A 24,095-nucleotide genomic window follows, 5' to 3' on the forward strand; every position below is an offset into this window, starting at 1 on the left:
ATCTTGTATAAAAAAAATTATCAATTCACTTAATCTTTTTTTTTTAATAATAGTTAAAACTAAAAAAAAATATTTACAAAAAAAAAATCTTTCTATAAAAAAATGAAAGATGGACAGTTAGTGAAAATGTCACATTGAAAATGAGAGGAACTATTTTATTCTTTTTAATTGTGGTGATTAATGGGTTAACATGAATTGTTTCAGATATTGGGCTAGATACGTAAGCAAGGAGGAGCTGAAGAATGGAGATATTAATCAGATTAATTTGGATAATAATTTCGTGAGGTCTATTGAGCCTATAAATAGACTCATTCAAACCCAATCCATATGACAGCAATATACACAAACAAAAAATAGAGGGGTTCTTGACAAAGTCTAGCCTAGCTCCAACAATGACCAAGTCAAATGTTTTTTTTGTATGTTTTCCTTACTAAAACCAAACTTGCATTATCACTAAGAAACAAATAAAGAATGTTTCTTCCAAGCTTCCCAAACACAGTGGGGCAGGAAAGAATAATTACAAATGAAAGAACGTTGATCATCAAAACCAAATTATGACTTGTTTCGATAACTCTACTCTACTTTCTTTTTCTCCCTCTCCCTCCCCTCAATTTAAACAGACCATTAGTTTAGTTACCCCATTAAACTCTCCCCAAACCCATGTAAAAAAGCAAGATGACTAGAGAAGTCAAAAATAGTTGTCCAGGCACATAAAAGATGTATAAAGTTCAATATAAATATGGAGTACAATTTAAATATAAAGTTCACAGGAAACGCGGTTTGTTGTGGGTTTCTTTGGCTAAAATAAATAAATAAAAAAAAAAAAGATGAATTGCTGATTTTGACAATGAGAGAAAATATAATTTGAGAAAATGTAAAAGCCAAATATTTTGACATAAAAATAGTGTTTTCAATTTTACTCTATCGAAAATGCTCAATATTATGTTTTATTCACACTAAACTATAGACATAGTTATCCTTTATTATTATTATTTAATTCTTAGATCAATCCAATTTTTTTTCTTTTTAGAGAGAGAGAGAGAGAGAGCTTTGCCTTATTGATTTTGTGATAGCACCGGTGATTCATGCACAGATTGGCACATTTAAAAAAGTTTTAAATAAAAATTACCAATTAATTTTTACATCTCACATAGGTGTGGTAATTGCATGAAGCCACATCCGACAATTTCAATATGGTAGCATTACTCAAGTTCATGTTCTAATTAACCTTTATTTTTTTATTTTTTTAATGAGGACTATGGATTTTGGCCCGTTGGTTATTTCTATTTCATGAGGTCTCTTTTGACCAATTTGATTTTTCATATTGAATCAACTATAAATTTTAAAAAGTTAACATATAATTTTAACTAAATACTATAAAAACTTAAGTATATACTATAATTTATTTTTAACTCTATACATGTTATTAAAAAATAAAAATCAAGGCGCCACGGCCCTTTAGTCCAAATGTAGCTCCGTTGCAGTTTTTAATGATGATCAATCTCATAGATTTAGATGATTATTCGCATTTATCATTTTTATTCATTCGTTTAAAATATTTTATTAATGAAACAAAATTTCAAGTTTATTAATTGTTTGGTTGAAAATACCAGGATTTGAGCTTCCCCTAGTTGCTTGTTGTGGCTGTGGTGGCATGTACAATTATAGCAGTAGTGTTGGCTGTGGAGGAACAATCACATTCAATGGAAGCCATATATATGTTGGTTCCTGTGAACGCCCCTTAGTTAGAGTAAATTGGGACGAAATTCACTATATAGAGGCCGCCAACAGGTTTGTTTTTGACCAAATTTCAACTGAAGCCTTTTCAGATCCACCCATACCCTTGAAAATGGCTTTTCACAACATTTAGATTCATAGGCACCCAAATGTTGTGCTGCGGGTTATTATGTACTCTTTAATTTTGTCTTCCTTATTGCTATTGTTTTTATTCTGAAATAGTCTACTATATTGAAGTTAGTCCTATTAAATAAACTAGTGTGTAATACTGTGCATATATACGGGTACAATTAACAATAATTACACTTACATAGTTCATATATATATATATATATATATAGAATGGATGATTGATCCAAAAGATTGATCATTTTGGATGAACTTTGGAGTTTTTTTTTTTTTTTTTTTCATTTTTATTGCCTAATTAAATCAATAGTCAGAAGAATGCTGTCATTGCAGAGAAACTATAAAAGTTTGTTATGTTTCCTATTAAAAAAATTATTGTGAAAATATTAAACTTAATTCTTAAAAAAAATTAAAAAAAAATTATTGTAACAGAAGATAAAATTAGCATAGTTATATAACAAACCCCAGAATATTGTTTTTTAAGTTAAAATCTAGAATTTCTATCGCATAAATGTTTAGAATATACTTTTGAAATTGTTATAATTTGAGCATGTTAATTATGAACTTATATTTATTACATTCTCAAAAAAAAAAAACCTTATATTTATTAAAATCATAGAAGTTCACATCAGCTGAACTTAGAGTTTATCTAGTTACTAAATTTCATTTAACGTGAATCATAAGTGGGATATTGATTATGAATAAAATTTGCATGCATCATAACAAATAAACATTATATAATGAACATATCCTCTTTTTATAGGTTTTCTTGTTTCTAAAGATAATATTCTTGTGGCTTATATTTGTAATAGCCCACTAGTTAGGGTAGCACATGCAAGACACGTGCTTGCCGTGAAAAAAAAGTACTATAGTAATTAAAGTCAATTTTAGATTTTATTTGTATTACAAAACAAAGATATGAATCATTTGATTTTTAAAGTATATAGAGATTTACATTAATTAAAAAACAAATTAATTTTAAGAATTTTGATAATTATGTCGTAAAAAGTTAATCTCATTCGTTTAAGATTTTTGATCAACCACAAAGTTAGGGTAGCTATTTCATATAAATATTTATTAACTATAATAGTTTTTAGTACCTACTTGCTAAAGACAATATATCTATTTTCTAAAAACTTCTAAGAATGATAACGAATATCATCATCTTCCAACAATAAACAACTGAGTTTTGCTAATAAATTTAAAAAAAAAAAAAAAAAAGATAACAAAAGGCACGTGTCATCGAATTTTTCATTAGATAAATTATAAGTTTTGAAAATTTAAACCTGGAAAATCAATGTTCTTTAGATAACAAATAAAACACCTAATATTATAATTCTAACTTTCTAAGAATTTTTATCATTTAAAACTCAAAATACGTAAAGAAAATTTTTGGGATGATAAAATTAGTGGGAGTAATTTAGACATTATACAATAAAATATTTTAAGAATCATCAGTTTTCATTAGGGTTTAACTGAGAGAATAACAATATGACATATTTGCTCTTTTTCAAAATATTAAGGGAAAAATTGCTTGATTTTAAAGTTTAAGGAAGAATTGTAAACTACCCCAAACATAAAGGATGAAAAATGTTTTTTTTCCTAAGTTTTTGTTTTTGTTTTTTTGTGCAAAACTATGTGTTTTTACTTAAAATAGTGTGTAAAAAAAAAAATATATATATATATATATATACAAAAAGTCAACCCAAGAAAAGTGTATGTGGAATAGTGAATTTTGGCTCAACAAAGTTGATTAAACCAACAAAAAATTTCTAAAAGCACAACAGAATGACGCAACATTTTCATAATATCTTTATAATTTTGTTATATTTTATTTTAACTTGTAAAGAATTGACAGTTCAGCAGTTTTGAAAATATTGTAACAACATCAAAATGTCTTAACATTTTTCACACAAAAAAAATGTTATATCCATGACATTTTCACAACAAATCATAAGTAATAGGTTACTACAAGTTGTTATTGGTGGGCAAAAAAGTAGTTTCATTACTAAATTTAAATTATAACCAATAACAATTTACCCTATATGATTTGTTATGAAAGTATTGTGAAAATTATTGTGGATATAACACTTCTTTTTCACAATACTTTTATTTCCAGTTGTAACTGGTTATAGTATTATATTTTATTGTTTTATTTTGACCTATAATGAATTAACACCTTAACAATTGTGAAAATATTGTGCTAATTTGTGATGTTAATATTTTATTAGAATGTGAAACAGCGTGAATTGGACAAACCAAAAATAATATAGCAAATACACTACAACTCTATGCATTCACAAAAAAAAAAAAAAAAAAAAAATGGCCAGCAAAACAGTGAAAGTTGAACAAACTAAAATTACTGTAACTTTTCCCATTCACTCTTTATATATATATATATATATATATATATATATATAGAGAGAGAGAGAGAGAGAGAGAGAGAGAGAGAGAGAGAGAGAGAGAGAGATTACACTTACAATGTAAATATATATTGTAAACACATAAAAATTGGTAATTGTTGTACACATTTGCAAAATTTGTACAATTTTTTTTTTTTTACAAATGTATATAATATTTGCTACTTTTTGTGTATATACAATGTAAGTTTACATTACAAGTAGAAAGTAAACGTATGAAGATCCTTTAAAAGAAAAAAACCAAGCTCAAACCAAGTCGGTGAACTTGAAGAAATATATATAAAAAAAAAAATTAAAAAAAAAAGGGGAAGAGGCAACTCACTAAACCAAAAATATTGTTCATGAAGCAAACATATAAAGATCCTTTAAAAAATAAAAAATAAAAAGCTCAAACAAAGTTGGAGAACTTGAAAAAAAAAAAAAAAAGGACAAAGGCAAGTCACTAAACCAAAAATATTGTTTATAATACTATTTATGAGCCTATTCGCTATTTTTATATAAATAAAAAAGAGCACAAATCAATGATTGGAATAAAAAAATTGATGATTAGTACATATTGAACAAACCAAAAATACTGTTGTTTTTACACATTCACCCAACAAGTGTCACAACATTTTCATAAAATATTTATTTTCAATTGTGGTTAATTACAGTTTCATATTTTATTTTGACTTATAAGAAATTGGCACCTCAATAATTGTGAAAATATTGTGAAATTTGTTGTGTCAATATAACAATATATATGCAGGTTCTTATAAATATATATTTTTTTAAAAGTACAAATGGAAGACTTAAAAAAAAAAAAAAAAAAAAAAAATAGAGCAATGTAGCTACTGTAGTAGAGCTTATTAAATGTATATAATATTTGCTACTTTTTGTGTGTATACAATGTAAGCTTACATTACAAGTACAAAGTAAACATATAAAGATCCTTTAAAAAAAAAAAAAAAAAAAAAAACTCAAACGAAGTTGGTGAACTTGAAGAAAGAAAAAAAGGGGAAAAAGACAAGTCACTAAACCAAAAATACTGTTCATAACACTATTCATGACCCTATTCGCTCTTTATATATATATATATATATATAGAGAGAGAGAGAGAGAGAGAGAGAGAGAGAGAGAGAGAGAGAGAGAGAGAGAGAGAGAGAGAGAAAAGAGCACAAATTGGTGACTAAAAAAAAACGATGAACTAAACATATTGAACAAATCAAAAGTACTGAAGCTTTTACACGTTCACCCAATAAGTGTCACAACATTTTCACAAAACATTTATTTTCACTTGTGTGATTGGTCACAGTTTCATATTTTATTATTTTATTTTGACTTCTAAAAAATTGACACCTCAAAAATTGTGAAAATATTGTGAAATTTGTTGTGTTAATATAACAATATATATACGGGTTCTTATAAATATTTAAAAGAAAAAAAAGTACAAACGGAAGATTGAAGAAAAATAAAAAAAAATAAAAAACAGAGCATTGTAGCTACTGTAGTAGAGCTTATTAAATGTATATAATATTTGCTACTTTTTGTGTGTATACAATGTAAGCTTACATTACAAGTACAAAGTAAATATATAAAGATCCTAAAAAAAAAGCTCAAACCAAGTTGGTGAACTCGAAGAAAAAAAAGGGGAAAAAGGCAAGTCACTAAACCGAAAATATTGTTCATGATACTATTTATGAGCCTATTTGCTCTTTATATATATATATATATATATAAAAGCACAAATCGATGACTACTTTTTGTGTGTATACAATGTAAGCTTACATTACAAGTACAAAGTAAATATATAAAGATCCTAAAAAAAAAAATGCTCAAACCAAGTTGGTGAACTCGAAGAAAAAAAGGGGGGAAAAGGCAAGTCACTAAACCAAAAATACTGTTCATAACACAATTCATGAGCCTATTTGCTCTTTATATATATATATATATATAAACACAAATTGATGACTAAAAAAAAAAAAAAAAAAAAAAAAAAAAAAAAAAAAGATGAACAGTACATATTAAATAAACCAAAAGTACTGTAGCTTTTACACATTCACCCAACAAGTGTCATAACATTATCACAAAACATTTATTTTCAGTTGTGGTTGGTCACAGTTTCATATTTTATTATTTTATTTTGACTTTATAAGAAATTGACACTTTAATAATTGTAAAATTTGTTGTGGCAGTATAAAAATATATATGCGAGTTCTTATAAATATTTAAAAGAAAAAAAAAGTACAAACGGAAAACTTAAAAAAAAAAAAAAATGCTATAGCACTACAGTGCCACTTGAACAAACCAAAGTGGCACTATAGCAACTGTCCAAAACTTGGGGAAAAAAATGGCTCACTAAACCAAAAGGAGCTCTGTAGAGGCATTGCCTCATTTTATATAGTTAGTAGATGTGGCCCAATTTAGTGGCCTAATTTGTAATATTCTCGGGTTCTATGTATAACATACTTCATTTATATAGTCAAAGATGTAGGCATGTAGCTACTAGAGCATCTTCCGTGACGTAACCCTCTGTGTTCTGGGAAATTATTATGTACTCTCGGAGTACCATAAATGTGTACTTCCTTTTCTCACATGAATGATGAGTCCTACTAATTAAATTCATGGTGGGATCCACTATTTATGTGAAAGGAGGAGTACGCATTTATGATACTCCGGGAGTATCTAATCATTTTCCCTATGTTCTCTCTCTTGCTTGTACTCTTTCAATTCTTTACAAAAATTTTCCTTTAATTCTAACATGGTATTCGAGCTATATTCTTGCAGTCTTTGATTGTTTCCCAATTTTGTTCCCTTTCACAAATCCCAGCTCCTCTCAAAAGAGTCTAAATCTTCTGTCTCACTTTTCCTACTCCACTCTATACTCCACTAATAAAAATTTGCCACGTGTTCACCTAATTAATTAAATACTACTATTAATTAATAATGATAGCATTAATAAGTCAAAAATGATAGTATTTAATTACTTAAGTGAACACGTGGCAAGTTTTTATTGGTGGAGTATAGAGTAGAGCAAGAAAAGTGAGACAAAAAATTTGGACTCCGCATAAAATCTTCCTAACCAAAAGCTCCACAAATCCTCCACATTGCCGGCCGTCTTGTGCCACAACAATTCCAAAGTAGAAGGCCTAGATTCACTGCTGAAAAATAAATAAAAAGGCCGTCTTGTGCCATAAGTCCAAAGTAGAAGGCCGTCTTTGTCTTGTGCCACAAATCCTCCATATTGTCCGACGTCTTGCTCTTTAATTATATTGTCTTCTTGATTTAAAATAAATAAATAAAAAGATAATTATCGTCTTCGTTGTTGATATTGATTTTATTTTGATACAACCTGCTATACTGAAGCTAGTCATATAATATAAACTAGAATGAATGATCGAATTTGGATGAAGTTTGGGCTTTCCAAAAGAAAGATCTCATTTCAGAGCAACTACCAAAGTTTGTGAGTAGTTTTCAAAAAAAAAAAAAAAGTTTGTGGGTAAAATCTAGGAACAATTATTATTATTTTTGCTAAATCTAGAAACAATTATTTAAATGTAATACATTAGATTATCCAATTAAATTCATAGATATAGTTGCATTGAATTTAATTACTCTTAATAAAAAAAACTGTTTGAACTTCATTTAGAAATGCAAATATGTGTTTGAATCAATGAAAACACAAAGTGGTCCAAGGAATTTTAGGGCCTAAGGAGATGTTTAAATTGATGCATTTTATATATTCAAATTTAATTAAATAATATATATTTTTTACTTAAAATTTATTCTTCTAATTATTTTAGATGCAAATTTCTTTTAGTTTTTCTTAATAAATTTCTTGTTCATATGTGAGTTGTTCATCTAAATTATTTTATAACTTTTGTTGAAAATTTTCTTACTTGTTTTTGAGATTTTCACATTTTTTAACTATTATTTTGCGCTCATTGCTAGTAACAAACTATCTAACAATCATTTTGAGATGTAATTAATTTTTTACAAAACTTTTTTTTTTAACAATTAGTATATATATAAAACTACAAAGATTTAAAAACAAAGAGTTGAGTAGACAGTGGTGCACCTACACTTTACTATTCTTTTATAGCAAATAATTAGTTGACCAAGAACACAGCTGCATTTTCAATTGTCAAGCCTCACTTGTTATAATTATAGACGGAGTTGTTCACTACATTCTTTACCTGAAATGAATTGGTATAATCTTCATCTGTTGTATACTATTCCACGGGTGATGAACATATATACGTTCATCACATTAAATAATAATAGTTACTTTAGGAGATTTTGTTCGCTTTTAGCTGCTTCAACCTTTCCTCCTTAGCCTATATATATATATGAGCTTTGGCTCTCATTGTCGTACGCATTGAAAATATTAGAGAAACACAGAGAGAAAAAGAGATGTGTATATCAGTTTTTGAAATAATATGTTGTGATAAATGACCGCTAGACAAGAAGCAGTTTAAAAATAATATCATTCACATATTTTATTTTCTTACCTATATATTTCCTCTATTTTACAACATCTTTTTTTTTTTTCCTTCTTCTTTTGGGATGTGACGTACATCATTTTTTGTTCATTAACTGAAGCATAAATTACATCATAAGATAATACGTGTATAAGAAAACACGGTTCTCTCTTCAATTTAAGTAACCAAATCATCTAGGGGAATTTTCTTGGCAACTTACATGAGAGACTATCACATACCAAAACATATGAAGAATGGTTGTAATTCCATAATAGATTGCTGCAATTGTTATAATATATTAATATTGGCTCCCAGTCAAAGACTCTTGGAAGTGCAAAATCATAAGAGTGATCCTTTTGCATGAATTTATAACTTTGTAATATTTTTCCTTATTCGCTTTTAGAATTTTGTATATGGTTTTCTGTTTTCTTGAAATCCCATTGGCTAGTGAGATTTCAATTGGATAATATTTGGTCGGGTCACCCAATTTAACTATCTTTTAATAAAAACCATAACTCGATTACAAGCCCAACTTGTGACAAATAAACCCAAGCCCACCTCATTTTAACACAATAAAACTCAAATCCATACATGCCCAATTTGCTCTTAAAGCCCAACCAAGATCAAGCCTAAGCCCATCGGTCCAACTCACTTCAAGCTTTCCCGTATTACCAAACTACCACTCAGCTTCTTCAAATCAAACGTTTTCACCTACTTTCCAACAAACCTTTGACAGATCTCAAATTACACAAAAGCTCCCATATTCCCGTAACCAAATGATCAAAATAGCTCTACATTCCTTAAAATATTAAATATATGTTGTAAAATAGAGGAAATATATATATATATATATAAAAATAAGAGAATAAAATACGAGGATGATATTATATCTAAATTACTTATTCTCTAGTGGTGATCTACCCCAACATATTATTTCTGAACTAATTTATATATATATTTATTTTACTTTCATTATCTTTCTAATTTTCTCAGTACATTACAATGGGAGCGAAGGCTCATATATATATATATATATATATATATATATATATATATAGGCGAAAGATGAATTGATGAAGCAACTACAAAAGAGACAAAATCCCCTAAAGTTGCTACATCCATTTAATGTGATGGACTGTGAAGAGTAAATAGTTTACAATAAAATAGAATAACGGAAAACAATAATACCATATAAAGCCCTAACATGATGTGCTGGGCTTTTGATCTTATCACACTCTAGTATACCTATTTTTTCTTATTTGACTTATGTACCATTAAACTCATTTTTTCACATATTTCTAGATAAATTTAGGTCCTATAGTATTATATATAGCTTTAAAAATTATTTTGTTACAGTATTTTCAGTAATAAATTTTTAATTTATAACAAATAAGCAGTATCTAAATACATTTAATTTTGTAACTTTAATTCTTCAATTAATTTTTAAATACATAATATTTGGATTTTTTTTTTTTTTTTTTTGGGTTGAGAAACGCATAATATTTGGACTTGATTAGAAAATCTAAGACATACAGATTCTTCTAAAATGAAAATAAATAAATAAATAAATAAAGACGGTGTCGTTTTCTTCACGCCTCAGGACTTGTAGTTTCTCTTGAAATTCTTACACTTTTGTTCAACTCCGAAATCCTCTGCTCTGCAAAGCCAAAGCAAAAATGGCTCCGAAAAAGAAACAGCAGCAGCAGCAACAGAAGCAGAAGCAGAACAGTAACAATACCAAGCCGAATTCGAAATCGCAAAATTCATCTTCATCTTCATCGTCCGGTCCGAGACTCCAAATTTCGGCCGAGAACGAGAACCGCCTCCGCCGGCTTTTGCTTAACAACAGCAACAACTCGGCCCGGTCCGATTCGGCTCCGGTCGACGATACACTGTCGAAGGCTCAGAAGGCAAAGAAGCTGAAGACCGTTTACGAGAAGCTTTCTTGCGAAGGCTTCACCAATGATCAGATTGAACTTGCTCTCTCCGCTCTTAAGGTTGCTCTCATTTCTCTCTCACTCTGTTTGGTTTCCGAGAAAATCAAATAATCGAAAATAAAATAAAGCAATACTGCAACGGAAAAGGATTTGAAGTTCGAGTGTAATCGTTTGCGTTCTGAAGAATGGAAGTGTTTGGTTGCTAAGAAAATCAAAGCAAAGACACTTTGATTTTCCGTAAAAAATTGAAAGGAAAAGAAAATTTGATGCTACACAGGAAAAGTATTTGAAGTTCGAGTGTAATTGTTTGCGTTCTGAAGAATGGGAGTGTTTGGTTGCTAAGAAAATCAAAGCAAAGACACTTGATTTTCCGAGAAAATTGAAAGGAAAAGAAAATTTGATGGCATTGCTATAGGGGCTTTTTTTTTTTCTTTGATACTGACACTTTATTACGAATTTCAATTAAGGAAGTAACAAAGAGTTTGATTTAATAGAATACAATGAAATGCACTAATGATTATCCATAGCCAATCCCAAAATTTTGGGACTAAGGCTTGGTTGTTGTTGTTGGATTGGATGATATTTATGACCCAATGGCTGTTTTTTTTTTTTGTTTTTTTTTTATTTTGAAGGAGATTTTAATGTGATTTGGCACTAAATGTTGAAAGCATAGCTCTTTCAAGTATCTTATTGCTTTCTAAGATTGTTCTTGTATGTTACTTTGAATAGGAGGGTGCTACATTTGAGGCTGGTCTTGATTGGTTATGCTTGAATTTGCCGGGTAATGAGCTCCCACTGAAGTTTGCTAGCGAGAATTATCTGCGTATGAATGAAGGTAGAGTTCAATTTGCTATGATTATATAGTGAAGCTGGGTATTTTTTTTAGTTTAGAGTAATTGAGTGAAATTGCATTGGTTTTTGGATAATGATTTTACTGCCTTTTAATGCCATGTTCAGGAGGTTCAGTTGGTGTCATATTGAATTCACGGGAAGATTGGGCGCCTTCGGTGGACCTATCAACTAAGATTGAGGAGGAAGCTCCAGAATTTTCTGTTAAGATCAAGGGGCGGCGGGATGATGATACTCTAGATTTACGCCAACCTTCTCAGGCAGATTGGATTAGGCAATACATGGAACAACAGCAAGAGGTACAGAGAGAGGCCGCCTTGGCATTTTTACACACTGCTTCCCCTTTTTCAAAACCTAGTTTTAGGATTGAAATATTGAAATATATGCCTTTTAATTCTTCTCAGATGCTCAAACTTTCTTCTTTTCAGTTTGATTTATTGCTGAATGCATATAGGTTAAAAATGCTTGATAGTATTATGTTTCACTAGATCCTTAAGGAACAATTGAAATTTTATATATCAGAAATTTCATACCATTTATTTATTTTTAATCTTTTTATAATGAATTGAGGAGGCGGACAATAAGTTGAAAGTTTGAGCTATTTCTATCAACTGGTTGCTTTTCTATTTCTACACGTGCTTGCATGGTTTGAGGATCTCTTTAAGCTTGATTTGGGTATAGGTTTTATGGGCCGACCTTCAAATTGTTCCTTTTTAAAACTACTAAAATGTTCAGTGCCCATTTCTTTGACTACTCTTTTAGTTTGGCCTATATATCTATACATATATATAAAATAAAATAAATAGCATGAAAAAATAATTTAACATTCGCTGAGATGTGATAATAACTGAGCTTAAAAAAGGATGATGTCATGGCATCCAAGCTAGTGTCAACATACTAGTACTTGGTTTGGCATGGTCCATTTGCTGCCCTTACTGGGGATAACATCCTGATTTTGTATTTGGAGTTGAGAAATAGGTCAAGGAGTTTGCTGAATTCTACTGGAACCTTTTGCTCTATGCTTGGTTGCATATAAATGGGATGGCCGACCTTTTTTCCCCTTGGGTGTTTGGTTATCTTGGAAACAAAATGAAGGAAATCAAATGGTGGGCTTGATTCAGAAAATAAAGAGTATAGACAAAATGAAAAGAAAACACTTTCTCAGTTTTGGAATTTTTTCAATAATTTCCTCCCAAAGTAAGGAGGCAAAGTGGTGGCCCTAAATTGAAAGGAATCCTTCAATTTCCCCCTGCCCCCCTCCTTCCCTTGCCATTAGTTTGACAAATGGAAACCAATTCCTCCATTCCCTTTCCCTCACCCCTGTTCCATTACTTCCTCTTCCCCTGAACCAATAGCCTTAGAAATAGAGATTTGCTCAAAGGAATTTGCTCAATGCTTTGGTTATTGTCGAAGGGCCATTCATTGAGAAGAATAATTATGTTGCCCTGAGCGCGCGCACACACACACATATATATATATATATATATATATATATATATATATATATATCCACACACACACACACACACACGTGAGTAATCTCAAATACAATATTTAACTAGTCTTTTGGGGCCTTACATAATCAATTGCAGGTTTAGTTGAGTTGCATACTTTTTTTATTTTTATTTATTTTATGTTGCTGTTTCATTTGTTTGTGTTTCTTATGTTTTTGAATTCAAAGATATTTCTGTTATTTTTAGATTTTCTGGAACAGACTGTAGCTTTTTTTTTAATGGTTAGTAGCTTCAAGCTTAGTGTACTAACTTATTATCTTGTTTCTAAAACATTGATTTCTAGGCTCAAAAAACTCAAGAAATATTCAAGTATGAAATTTCGTAGATTAGATAAGAAAATGCAGCCTTCAATGATTCAAAAGAGCCCATTTATATTTAGAAACCCTTGAATCCTAGCCTTTCATCTTACACAACAGTTAAATTGTAATCATCCAACTTCATTAATAGTCACGCACTAGTCACATGACCTTTTGAAATACTCAAGACATAATAATTCATTCAATATACGCAGAAAAATAAAAGACAATGGTCAAAAGATTTTTGTTTTTGTTCCCCTTTTATCTCTGGGCTTAAATTCTCCTACGTCACTTTCAGAAGAGGTCAAAAGTATTTATTACTTTCAACAAACCTTTCTTCACTTGAGGTTTGGACTGTGGAAGGGTAGTGTTCTAGAATGGGCAAACAGTGACAAAGAATTTGGAAGTTGATGCTTATGGGGTATTTTCTGCCCGCAGTGCTTTGAAAATGGTGAGAAATCTTGAGGATGTGGCTTTGGCCAACAACAGTATTGGAAGACATTTCTCCATATTTCTGGTCTTTAAAGGAAAATCTTAAAACTCAGGATGTCACATGGGTATGTGGGTTCTGCCAAATTTCAATCATATTCAATGCCAGAAAATTGCAGAAAATCAGAGGCTTCTTCAGTCTCTAATAGAATATGGGCTGCTATTTTTTATGAAATTACAAGTGGAATTTTGCCTTAGATCGGAGGTAGAATGGATGACTAGGCAACACAAACACCCTTATGTTCATAAAGAGCTGAGAAATGCTAACTTTGCTGTAGTCATCTGCCACATTCAGAAAGAAAGGAGTAGAAAATGATTGAAAAAGTCTTTTGCATCCAGAAAAGTTGTTTTTCTGAAGATTGTGGTTGTATATGGCTTAAATTTTTTAGTGTATAGTAAAGGGATGGGAAATTTGCTGACTACTGTAACATGCGGTTGAAATCTAAAATGAAAGGAGCTAAGGGACTGGTGATGTGATATAGGGTTATTGTGTTGAGTTGCTGATTTGTAAATGATAGGGGACTGGTGACCTGATTCAATGGGTTATTGTGTTGAGTTGCAAATTGCATACTCTCTTCCTTAATACGGACTGATGCTGGTGCATTCTTTTTGTTTTTTCCTTCAATCTGACTGATCAATAGTAGGGCTGTCTGAGGAAGGCATAAGGCTGCATAATGAAAATAATGCCATGAAGAAATAGTACTTCGGTCAAGTTTTTTGTGGCTTGTATAATATTGAGTGACAGCTTGTTGTATAGTTATGGTGTTGTTTCTCAGGTTGTCCATTGTCTTGTATGTTGGTAGTGCAGTTGTTGGTTGTTGAATATGCTTCTTTCTGGTCATTGTTGGGGAAGCACTCGTCTAACTTTTGGAATTTAGTTCCGATGTGTTTAATGTGGTGTATTTGGAGAGAGTGTAATCGGCGGACTTTTGAGGGCTTGGACATGACGAGTTTCTTGCTTCTTTTAGTGGTTCTCTTTTTGATTGGTCTAGGGCTTGGGGACTCACATCTAGTGATTCTCTCCCTTTGTTCCTTAGTTCTCTTCTTCTTTGTAATTAATTTCCTTCTTTGTTCTTTGCTTTTCTCTTTTTGTAATCTTTGATTTGCTTTGTGCCCTGTTTGCATAAAGGCAGCTTTTTGAACATACATCTTTTGTACTAATCAAAAAAAAAGAAAAAGATGTTCTAGCGAAAATTGTTAGAAAATTCAATTAATCTCTATATACTTCATCTCTTTTTTATGTTTCATCTGTTGATATGGCAGCATAATTTCTTCCTTGGGTTGATCCCTTGATGACAAGACATTGAATAATATTTGACATCAATGGAGGCTTATGTTAATTGAGAAATTTGGGATTTTTTTTTTGGGTAAGTGAAGTTTTTAGGTTATTCACTTGACAAATTTTTAATTGTTATGTTACTTATCAAAAAGTGATAATTTAGGAGATAGTTTGGCATTTACACAACAACAAAAAAAAAAACCTGGATTAGTCTACATTTGAAAGAGATTCACTATTAATTCCCTAATTCATTGACCATTGATGAGTGTAGTTTTCCTTATCTTCTCTCTCTTGTATTCCCACACTTCCCAATTATTTCTGTTGGTTTCTCTTTTATTTTAAAGAAGAAATCATCTAATGAATAAATCTACTGAAAAAGGAGTTATGATTTTGACTTTTTATATTTATAAGTAAAATAAATTCTGAGTTTGACTTCAGTTACCGCTTTAGAAGTTTGAAGCTCAAAATTATTTTGCTGTTGGTGCTATCTATTTAGCAAGCTTTTGTGCTTAAGATGACCATTGCCTTCTTAATTCATTATGGTTTTTCAACTACCATCTCGTGGAATGTGTTTTTTTGTTTATCAAGTGCATTTCCATTTTCTTTCATTTTGATAACCCATATCAGGTTTGCCTTGCAGTGTGCATTTCAAAATCTTTTGAACATTTTTGTCTAGCGTGTGGATGTATCTTTATACATGTATTTAAAAGAATACTGTTATGGGAAATAGTTAATGTAGTAAAGGAATTAATAATAGTTATATATTATTTGCAGGACGAATCCACAACATGGGAAGATGATGCAGTTGATTCTCTTCAAGAGGTACTTTCAATTGTTTGCCACCATTATCTATACTATTTTCCTAATCTAAGCAACTTCTTTTTGAAGACGTCTATCTATGTTATCCCTACCCGGTTATTATCTTTATTTTTTCTTGTATACCATAAGTAATATTCTGTAAGTTAAATTTCTCTAGATTTCCATTAGTTTCCCAATTAAAAACCTTCTATTCCAAGTGCCTATAAAAATCTTATTCTCTTGGACTAACAGTGAGAACTGTTACCCAATTTTTATTTCACCCAAGTGCCGATGTAGCGTTTTGTTTACAGGGAATGCCCAAGCTAACCCTTGCTCACTTTCATTGCATCTGGGGTTGGATGCAGTGTGTCACTAGTAGGGGATATGAGGATATCTTAACATGTATTTGTAGTGGATCCATTCATAATAAAATGGCTAAATTTTAAGCTGGTAATCAATTTATCACAACCCTCTTCTTCTTTTTTGGACTTGGGACTGGTTGTGAACATAATATATGACACTAAGCAAATACAAATGTGGAGTTCTCTACATACCCATCATGCATACTAAATCTCACATCAATCCATTCATTTTCTATCAGATCCACATTCCACAAGCTCATTTTTAAATTGCAACAGTATATGGATAAGACAATTCTTGGTTCCTAACTGAATTGATATTTGACAAGCATGATGCATAAAGGGAGGGAATGAATGCATTGGTGGCTTTACCAACGTATAAATCTTATAAAAAAAACAAAAAAAAAAAACTAATGGAACAGTATAAAAACCAATTAAATTTTACACTGGTGTCAATGGGCCTTTCCTTTTGCGTGTTGTGAGAGTGCAAAAGCAATGTAGACTAGCTCTTTATAGAGAAAGTATAGTTTCTCAATGTTCTGTGATTGTCTCTACCAAGGTTTGTATGGTTTCTGATGTAAAGTGGTATTACTATCTTTCTATTATATATATATATACTCTCTTCCTTAAGATACTGACTATCTCTTTCATCTTTTATTTTTATTGCAATAGGTATCTGGGCCTAGGTCTTATGATGTTATAGCAAAGGAGTACCATGCTGCACGGTTGGAAGCAACAAAAGCCAAGGAAAAAAGGGATAAGAAAAGCCAGGAGCAGGCAGGCAATATCATCCGCAAACTTAAACAAGAATTGGCTGCCCTAGGTTAAAAATTATAATATTTTTTCCTGATTTATATTAAGCATTATTTTTTTAGCACATTTTTTAATCTGCTGTTTAATTTTTCTGAGCAGGATTATCAGATAACATCATGGCATTAGAAGTAGAACATGAACAAGCTGGTGTTTGTACATCTGGGGACACAATTACGAGTTCCATGCCTTACAGTTACTCTGAGATAACAACATTGTGCAATGTTGAAGATGGTTTGCCCTTTGTTGTGGGTGCAGATGAATCAACATTTGATGGAAATGATGTGGATTTCTGTGGCTCAAAGGAGAATTCAATCAAATCTTCTCCTAGTTCACCTATTCAGGAAAAACCTGCTACGGAAGAAGAGTCAGATGATGTAGAGCTTGGTGGTTTCTTTTCAGAAGATGCGACATCTAATGATGTTTTGCCTCCTGAAGTTTTGAAACTTCAGAAGCAAGAAAAGATGAGAAAATTATATAATGAGAAGAATTTAGAAAAGTTGGATGGCATCTGGAAGAAGGTAATTTATTAGATGGCATTTGGAAGTAATACCATTGATTATAATATGAAATATTTGACTTGTAATCAAATTTAAGTGATGTGTAGCTTTTACTTCTCATATTTAGCTGGAAATAGATACAGTTCAAAAGGTTTTTGGTGCTGTAATTTTGTGTTAGAAGACTCTAAAAGTACAGTATTTGATGCGTGACTGTAACTTCATAAAAAAATGATGCACCATTGTAATTAGGGGTGTACATCAAACCCACCAACCCAATCCAACTACCGATGCCTTGGGTTGGTTTTCGTGGGTTGGGTTGAGTTGGAATTTTATTTTGAGTTTCGGGTTGGGTTAGGTTTAGGTTGATGGTTTTTTTAACTCACTATATATATAATTTTATTTTATTACACTTATTTAATTTTTTTTGTTTTATTTATTTAGTATTTTAAGAATTGGTTTTGATGAATTTGGAAATTCGCAATATAATTTAAGCATATTATGTGAATTGTAATAATTTGTTATAAAAAAATTAAATAATTAATGAGAATCCAAGTTTTTACAAGGCATGAAACACATAATCACCCTATCCATAAAAAATCAAAAAAACATGTAAGCACAACCCACCGATCCAACTGTGGGTTGGGTTGGGTTGGGTTGCCGAGCCAACCATGGGTTGGGTTGGTTTCTATGCATGTGATGGGTTGGGTTTAGTTGAAAAATCTTTCCAACCCAATCCATGCACACCCTCAATTGTAATAAAGTGGCATGTCCACATTTCTGTTTACCATATAAAAAATCTTATATCTTTTCTAATTGGTGGACTCATATTAGAACTTCAAAATGCTTATTGTTTGTCCTCTTTTTGCTTTTCATGTCGCTTGTATGCTTTTATTTATTTCCTATTTGTTGCAATTTTTATCTGATTTTCATTGTATTCTGTGATATGCAATGATAGGGGGACCCACAAAAAATTCCCAAGGCTGTTCTTCATCAATTATGTCAAAGATCAGGGTGGGAAGCTCCGAAATTTAATAAAGTACATAGCAAAGGAAATAGTTTCTCCTATACTGTCAGTGTTTTGCGTAAAGCTAGTGGGAGGGGCAAGAGCAGAAAAGCTGGGGGACTGATTACCCTTCAGCTTCCAAATCAGGATGAAACTTTTGAATCTGCTGAGGTACTCTCACTATTCCCTGTGCCGTTCATGCTAGTTGAATAGTAGAATATGAGGTATTAGGGTCAAGGGAGATAAAAGAAGAACGGAGAGAAATTTGAGAAAAGGTCTAGGGCTGCATTAGTCAGTCCCTTACCCTAGCACATATTTATATAAAGGTTTATGGCATGATTACAAGAATATATAAATATAAAATATCATGCTAATGTAAAAAAAATAGCAAGAAGTACTGTGAACAATGCTCATATATTTTCGTACTGCATATGTATATGTATGTTGATGTCCTAATTGTTTCATTTTTATTTTTAACATCTTGTAGTGGTCTGGACTCTGGACTTCTGGGTCATTGATGTAGATTTTGACATTATAGATGCATTTAGCTTGTATCATTTATCTGCACACAGAAAAAAAAGAAAAAGAAAAAAAAGATGCATTTAACTTGTGTTAATATATTGTTAATCTTTTAATATTTGTTCACTTGGTTTTGTTTTTGGTTGTTAATTTAATGTTAGTTCACTTCAATCATCCTCCACTTTGGTATCTTATTAAACAAAAATGGTGATATTATTCCTCAATTAATTAAGAGTTTCGATTTATACCTGGATTTCAGGGTTTTATTTATTTATTAAATTATAGTTTTGCTTCGAAAAATTATAGTTTTGCTTCTTCCGACATTTTACATACTTATGTAGAATGCACAATGGGTCTTTGTCCATCTCACTGGAAATTCTTAAAGTTTGTTGATAGGCTACAATGGTCTCTAGCTGCCCGAATATTTATCAGCTGAGGATTTGATCCGACAGGGTATTATTGGGTTATATTTTTATGGTTAGAAAGGAGGTCGGACTATTGAAACATGCATAGTCTTTGGATGTGAAACTTTTATGCCTAATATGAATTTAGGGATGATGGTGGTGTGTTTGTAAACATTCATGTTATTATTTTGGCTAATCATGGTTGGCAATGAGATGGAAATGATCTTTTAATTGAAAAAATTGGGGTTTGAATTTTTTATATTGATGTAAAAAGAGGACCTTGGGATTTTTACTGCTTGTTTGTGTCTTTAGTACAGTTTTTTTTTTTTAAAATTCTCATTACACTTTGGTAGGATCATCCTTTCGTCTCCCTTTTCCTTTTTCTAAAACTTTGTTTTCATCACTAGTGATTTTATCTTTTATAAGGGGTTTTCTCCTTCCATTTGTAGAATGGGTGGTTTGTCTTCCCTCCTTGTATCCCATTTAATATATATATATATATATAGTCAACTCACATGTTGGATAATTGGCTGGCTACTTGTGAATATAACTTATATGAATTATTTTGATGACAGGACGCACAGAATAGAGTGGCAGCATTTGCTCTTTGTCAATTGTTTCCAGATCTCCCAGTTCACCTACTAGTTACGGAGCCCTATGCTTCTCTTGTCATGCAGTGGAAGGAAGGTGACTTCTCTTTTTCCCTTCTCTAAGATCTATTGTTGAAACTATTAAAAGTGTTTGAATTCTTTGTATATTAATTGCCTTTTTCAAGATTAGTTAATAAATATCTTTGGTAGTTTGAGATTATATTGTTTATCGGGGTAGTCAAAATGTCATGTAAGTGTCGTTGGCTATTGCTATAACATTTGAGACCTTACAGGGGAATCATTGGCCGACGTGGAAGACACTGTGGAAGATCGGAGGGCTAATTTTGTGGATTCATTATTGAATGCGGATCACTCTAGCTCAGCTGCTTCTGATGATGTTACAGCTTGTTTGCCTCCAGAAAAATTTCAGAAGCTCCGTGTTGAAGAAAATGAAAATTCGACTCTTGCCGGCTCTGATTCATTAGTTGATAGTATGTTCATTCATTTATCCCTTCCATATCTTGTTCTTTGTGTGCCAATAAGCTCAGGCTCAAATGTGAGAGAACAATTTCAAATATTTTATCAGCTAGTACAATAAAGCTCTTAGCTTGATAAGTGTTATGTTTCAGACATTAGGTGGATGCTAAACTAACTGGTCATTGATTTACTTTCAAAAAACATAGGTCCAAAATTTGTAAAAAAGTTTTAGTGGGGGCCAAGTCAATTTGTATTATTGAAACGTAAAAACAAATATAATTTTGATTTATCTTTCTTAACTTTGTCAAGGTCATGTTGCAGGAGTAAATCAAAGGAAAGAAGCAGAGAGTGCATATTTGAGACAGAAACATGAGAATAAAATGAAAATGCAGAGATACAAGGTTGTTATATTCTTTTTTCAATTCTCTCTTTATCAGGAACTCCCTTCAAGTAGGCTTCAACTTTTAAACTTTTACTTGTATTATTCTGAAAGCCTTGTATTTTGTTGGCATTTATCTAGTACCTCAGGAGGTGTAACATTTGCTGGGTCTTAGGCATTTTATTCAATCTTGAGGACCTTGAGTCTAATTTCACCTTTCTTTTGAAACATGGCCTGTTCTATATGTGTTTTTCTTCCCCCCCCCAAACACCACTCCCCCCATACAAGCAAACTGAATCAATTTGTTGTATGTATATTTTCTTTATTTGCTTCTTAATAATTGTGAGTTTCATTATGTTACAAGATCTTATTGTTTGGGGTCAGCAGTATGTGTTTGGGAAAGTCACATAAATATGCTGGATAATTATTATATTCCATGCTGTTAGTACTTTGCATGGCTGCGGTTTTACTCCAATTTTTGCCATTATAGTTCTTTTAATATCTCCTTGTGCATTATTAGTACATACATTATGTTTTTCTCTATGTTCTATAATACTTGTTATTCCCTTTAGGACATGTTGAAAACTAGAGCTGCACTTCCTATTGCTGCTTTGAAGGGTGATATTCTGCAACTATTGAAGGAGAATAATGTTCTTGTTGTTTGTGGTGAAACGGGCTCTGGGAAGACAACTCAGGTAAAGATTAATTAGTTTGCAGTGATGCATACTACTTATGGGTGTATTATTTTTAGAGCTTTGGTGCTGCCATTGTTACTCTTCTCCAATTCTCATTTTTAGATCATATTTATATAAAATTGCCTAGAGGGGTGGGGGATGATAAGTTTCTTTGGAAGTTTACTGGGAGTGGCAATTTCGATGTTCCTTCTTTTTATAGTGCTATCCATGGAAATAATGCCTATCTATTTCCATGGAAGAGTTTTTGGCATGTGATGGTCCCCAAGAGGGTGTCGTTCTTTTTGTGGTCAGCTGGGTGGGGTAAGATTCTCACAATTGATAATCTCAACAAGAGAGGTTTATTGCTCATCAATTGGTGTTGGATGTGTCGTTGCAGTGGAGAATCAGTCATCTTTTGATCCACTATGAGATTGCTGATGCTTTATGGAGTGAAGTATTTAGGATTTTTGGGATTCAATGGGTGTTGCTGGACAAGGTGGCATCCTTAGCTTTGGTTGGCGCAATTGGTTTGAGAAACATTCCTTGAATGTATGGAATTTGGTGCCAGTGTGTATGATGTGGTTAGTGTGGAAAGAACGAAATAGTTGCACATTTGAATAGATCAAGACCTATTGATCAATTGAAGTCTTTGCTGCTCGTTACCTTGTATGATTGGTCTCGGACATGGAGTTTTACTAATTGTACTTCAATTTTTTATTTCCAAATTTCTCTTAGATTTTCCTATTGATTTACTTGTATATTTCCAAGGTGCTTTATGTTCATCATTGAACATTGAGTAGCCTTTTCATTTTCTATAAATTTCTATTACTTCACAACAATGTGTTATCTAATTGGCATTTTATGTAGGTTCCACAATTTATCTTGGATGAAATGATTGAATCAGGATGTGGTGGACAATGTAACATTATATGCACGCAACCAAGAAGAATAGCGGTGGGTATCTCAATTCAGTTGTGTATTGCCTTAATCTTGCAATCAACATTACTTGTTCAACTCAAATGTAAAGCATCTTTAGTTTCTTGGTTAATTTGTTAACTCTGTTGTTCATGCATGTTGCTTCTTGTTATACAAGGTTATGTATGATACCTGGATTGTGTGAATAAGATCTGATTGGATTGTATGAGTGTAAGTGTTAAATGGTTGTGTGTTGAGTTCCACGTTGGGTATTTACTAGGTTGAGCTTGGCTATACAAGTGATTATAATGAGCACTAATTGTAACTTGACTAGTCTCTTTGAGATGTTGTGTAAATGTGGCTGGAACTTCCTTGGGCCATGACAAAATTAGAAATAACCAGATAATGCTGTGTGGGGTAGGAGTTGTAGCATAAGGCAGGACCTGATAAGACATTAAGGATTCAAGCGAGGGTGCTTATAATACCTTGGATTGTGTGGATCAGATTTATTGGATTGTTTGAGTGAAAGTTTTTCACTAGAATGCGCTACGTCCCACATCGGGTGTTTTCTAGGTTTATTTGGGCTATATAAGTGAGTACGAAGAACCCTAATTATAGTTTGACTCTTTGTGGGACAACACAAATGTAGCTAGTGATTCCTCAGATCGTGACACTATTCTCACAAATAAGATTGTCCATATTATTCTGCATAAATCCAGTAAAGTGAAATAGAAAATGATATTGGAGCTGGTCTGGAGCTTAGGTAGTAAAGTGGCATGGGGTGTGGGAAGGTCCTAATACCAATCTTTCTAATAATTTTGTTTTTGATTGGTAAATTAAACACACACCTTGTGGGCCTTGAACCCTCAACCCTACTCTCCACCTAGCACTTGCAAGAGGAAGAGGTGCTAGTGGAGCTCGATAACCTTACCAATAATTAAAAAAATTATTATTATGTGGTATTTCTTGTAAAAAATAATGTGTTACATTGCATACAACCTAAAGATGTCATAGATAAAATGCTCTTACATATCACAGATTTGGACAAGAAAACCCTTCCTATCACCCTTTGGTTGGAGATTTAAATTGAAACTTATTTACTCCCCAGGGTGGGTCCAAAGGGCCCTGCCTTGGTGAGGTTACCGTCATAATAAAAAATATTGATATGTAACATATGTTGATATATGAACCTAGAGTTCTGGGGTTTGAGGGATACTCTGGTGGTTCTAGCACCTCTTGTGTTGCCTGGGCACCAGGATTCGGACCATTCCCCCCCCCCCCGCCTTTACCTAGGAAAAAAAAAAGCACTTAGAGTGCTACTACACTTTAGTTTCTTTCTGAATTTCACTTCAAGTACTATCTCAAGCTTTATATTGACAAGAAAAGCAATGACAATGAAGCTGTTTTATGATCCCCAACAAGGTAAATGCCCCTGATTCTCATGAGGTTAACATCAGAAATGGTTAATCTGCCTCTGTACATTTTTTTTTTGAAGTTCAATTCTCTGATATAGGGAAATTGGCACAAATTAAAATATTTCATCTATCTGATTATTATGCT

General features: G+C 31.8%; 1 protein-coding gene across 6 annotated transcripts in view; it reads left to right on the plus strand.

Moving 5' to 3' along the window:
• The first annotated feature begins 10,311 nt into the window (after window positions 1-10,311).
• Window positions 10,312-24,095, plus strand: part of LOC142618728 (DExH-box ATP-dependent RNA helicase DExH7, chloroplastic) — a 34,977-nt gene continuing 21,193 nt past the window's right edge. For 4 of the 6 annotated variants that reach the window (XM_075791734.1, XM_075791755.1, XM_075791741.1 and 1 more), the window contains exons 1-12: window positions 10,312-10,740; window positions 11,410-11,515; window positions 11,638-11,828; window positions 15,882-15,929; window positions 16,937-17,087; window positions 17,177-17,595; window positions 18,530-18,748; window positions 20,076-20,187; window positions 20,384-20,581; window positions 20,877-20,968; window positions 21,519-21,641; window positions 22,488-22,574. In XM_075791734.1, the coding sequence (XP_075647849.1) occupies window positions 10,420-10,740; window positions 11,410-11,515; window positions 11,638-11,828; window positions 15,882-15,929; window positions 16,937-17,087; window positions 17,177-17,595; window positions 18,530-18,748; window positions 20,076-20,187; window positions 20,384-20,581; window positions 20,877-20,968; window positions 21,519-21,641; window positions 22,488-22,574 (2,067 nt within the window). In that variant the 5' untranslated portion in view covers window positions 10,312-10,419. The remainder of the gene's footprint in view (window positions 10,741-11,409; window positions 11,516-11,637; window positions 11,829-15,881; window positions 15,930-16,936; window positions 17,088-17,176; window positions 17,596-18,529; window positions 18,749-20,075; window positions 20,188-20,383; window positions 20,582-20,876; window positions 20,969-21,518; window positions 21,642-22,487; window positions 22,575-24,095) is intronic. The other 2 variants (XM_075791749.1, XM_075791769.1) reach the window with 1 other exon arrangement.

The sequence above is a fragment of the Castanea sativa genome, chromosome 1 (assembly GCF_040712315.1).
Source record: "Castanea sativa cultivar Marrone di Chiusa Pesio chromosome 1, ASM4071231v1".
Classification (NCBI taxonomy): domain Eukaryota; kingdom Viridiplantae; phylum Streptophyta; class Magnoliopsida; order Fagales; family Fagaceae; genus Castanea; species Castanea sativa.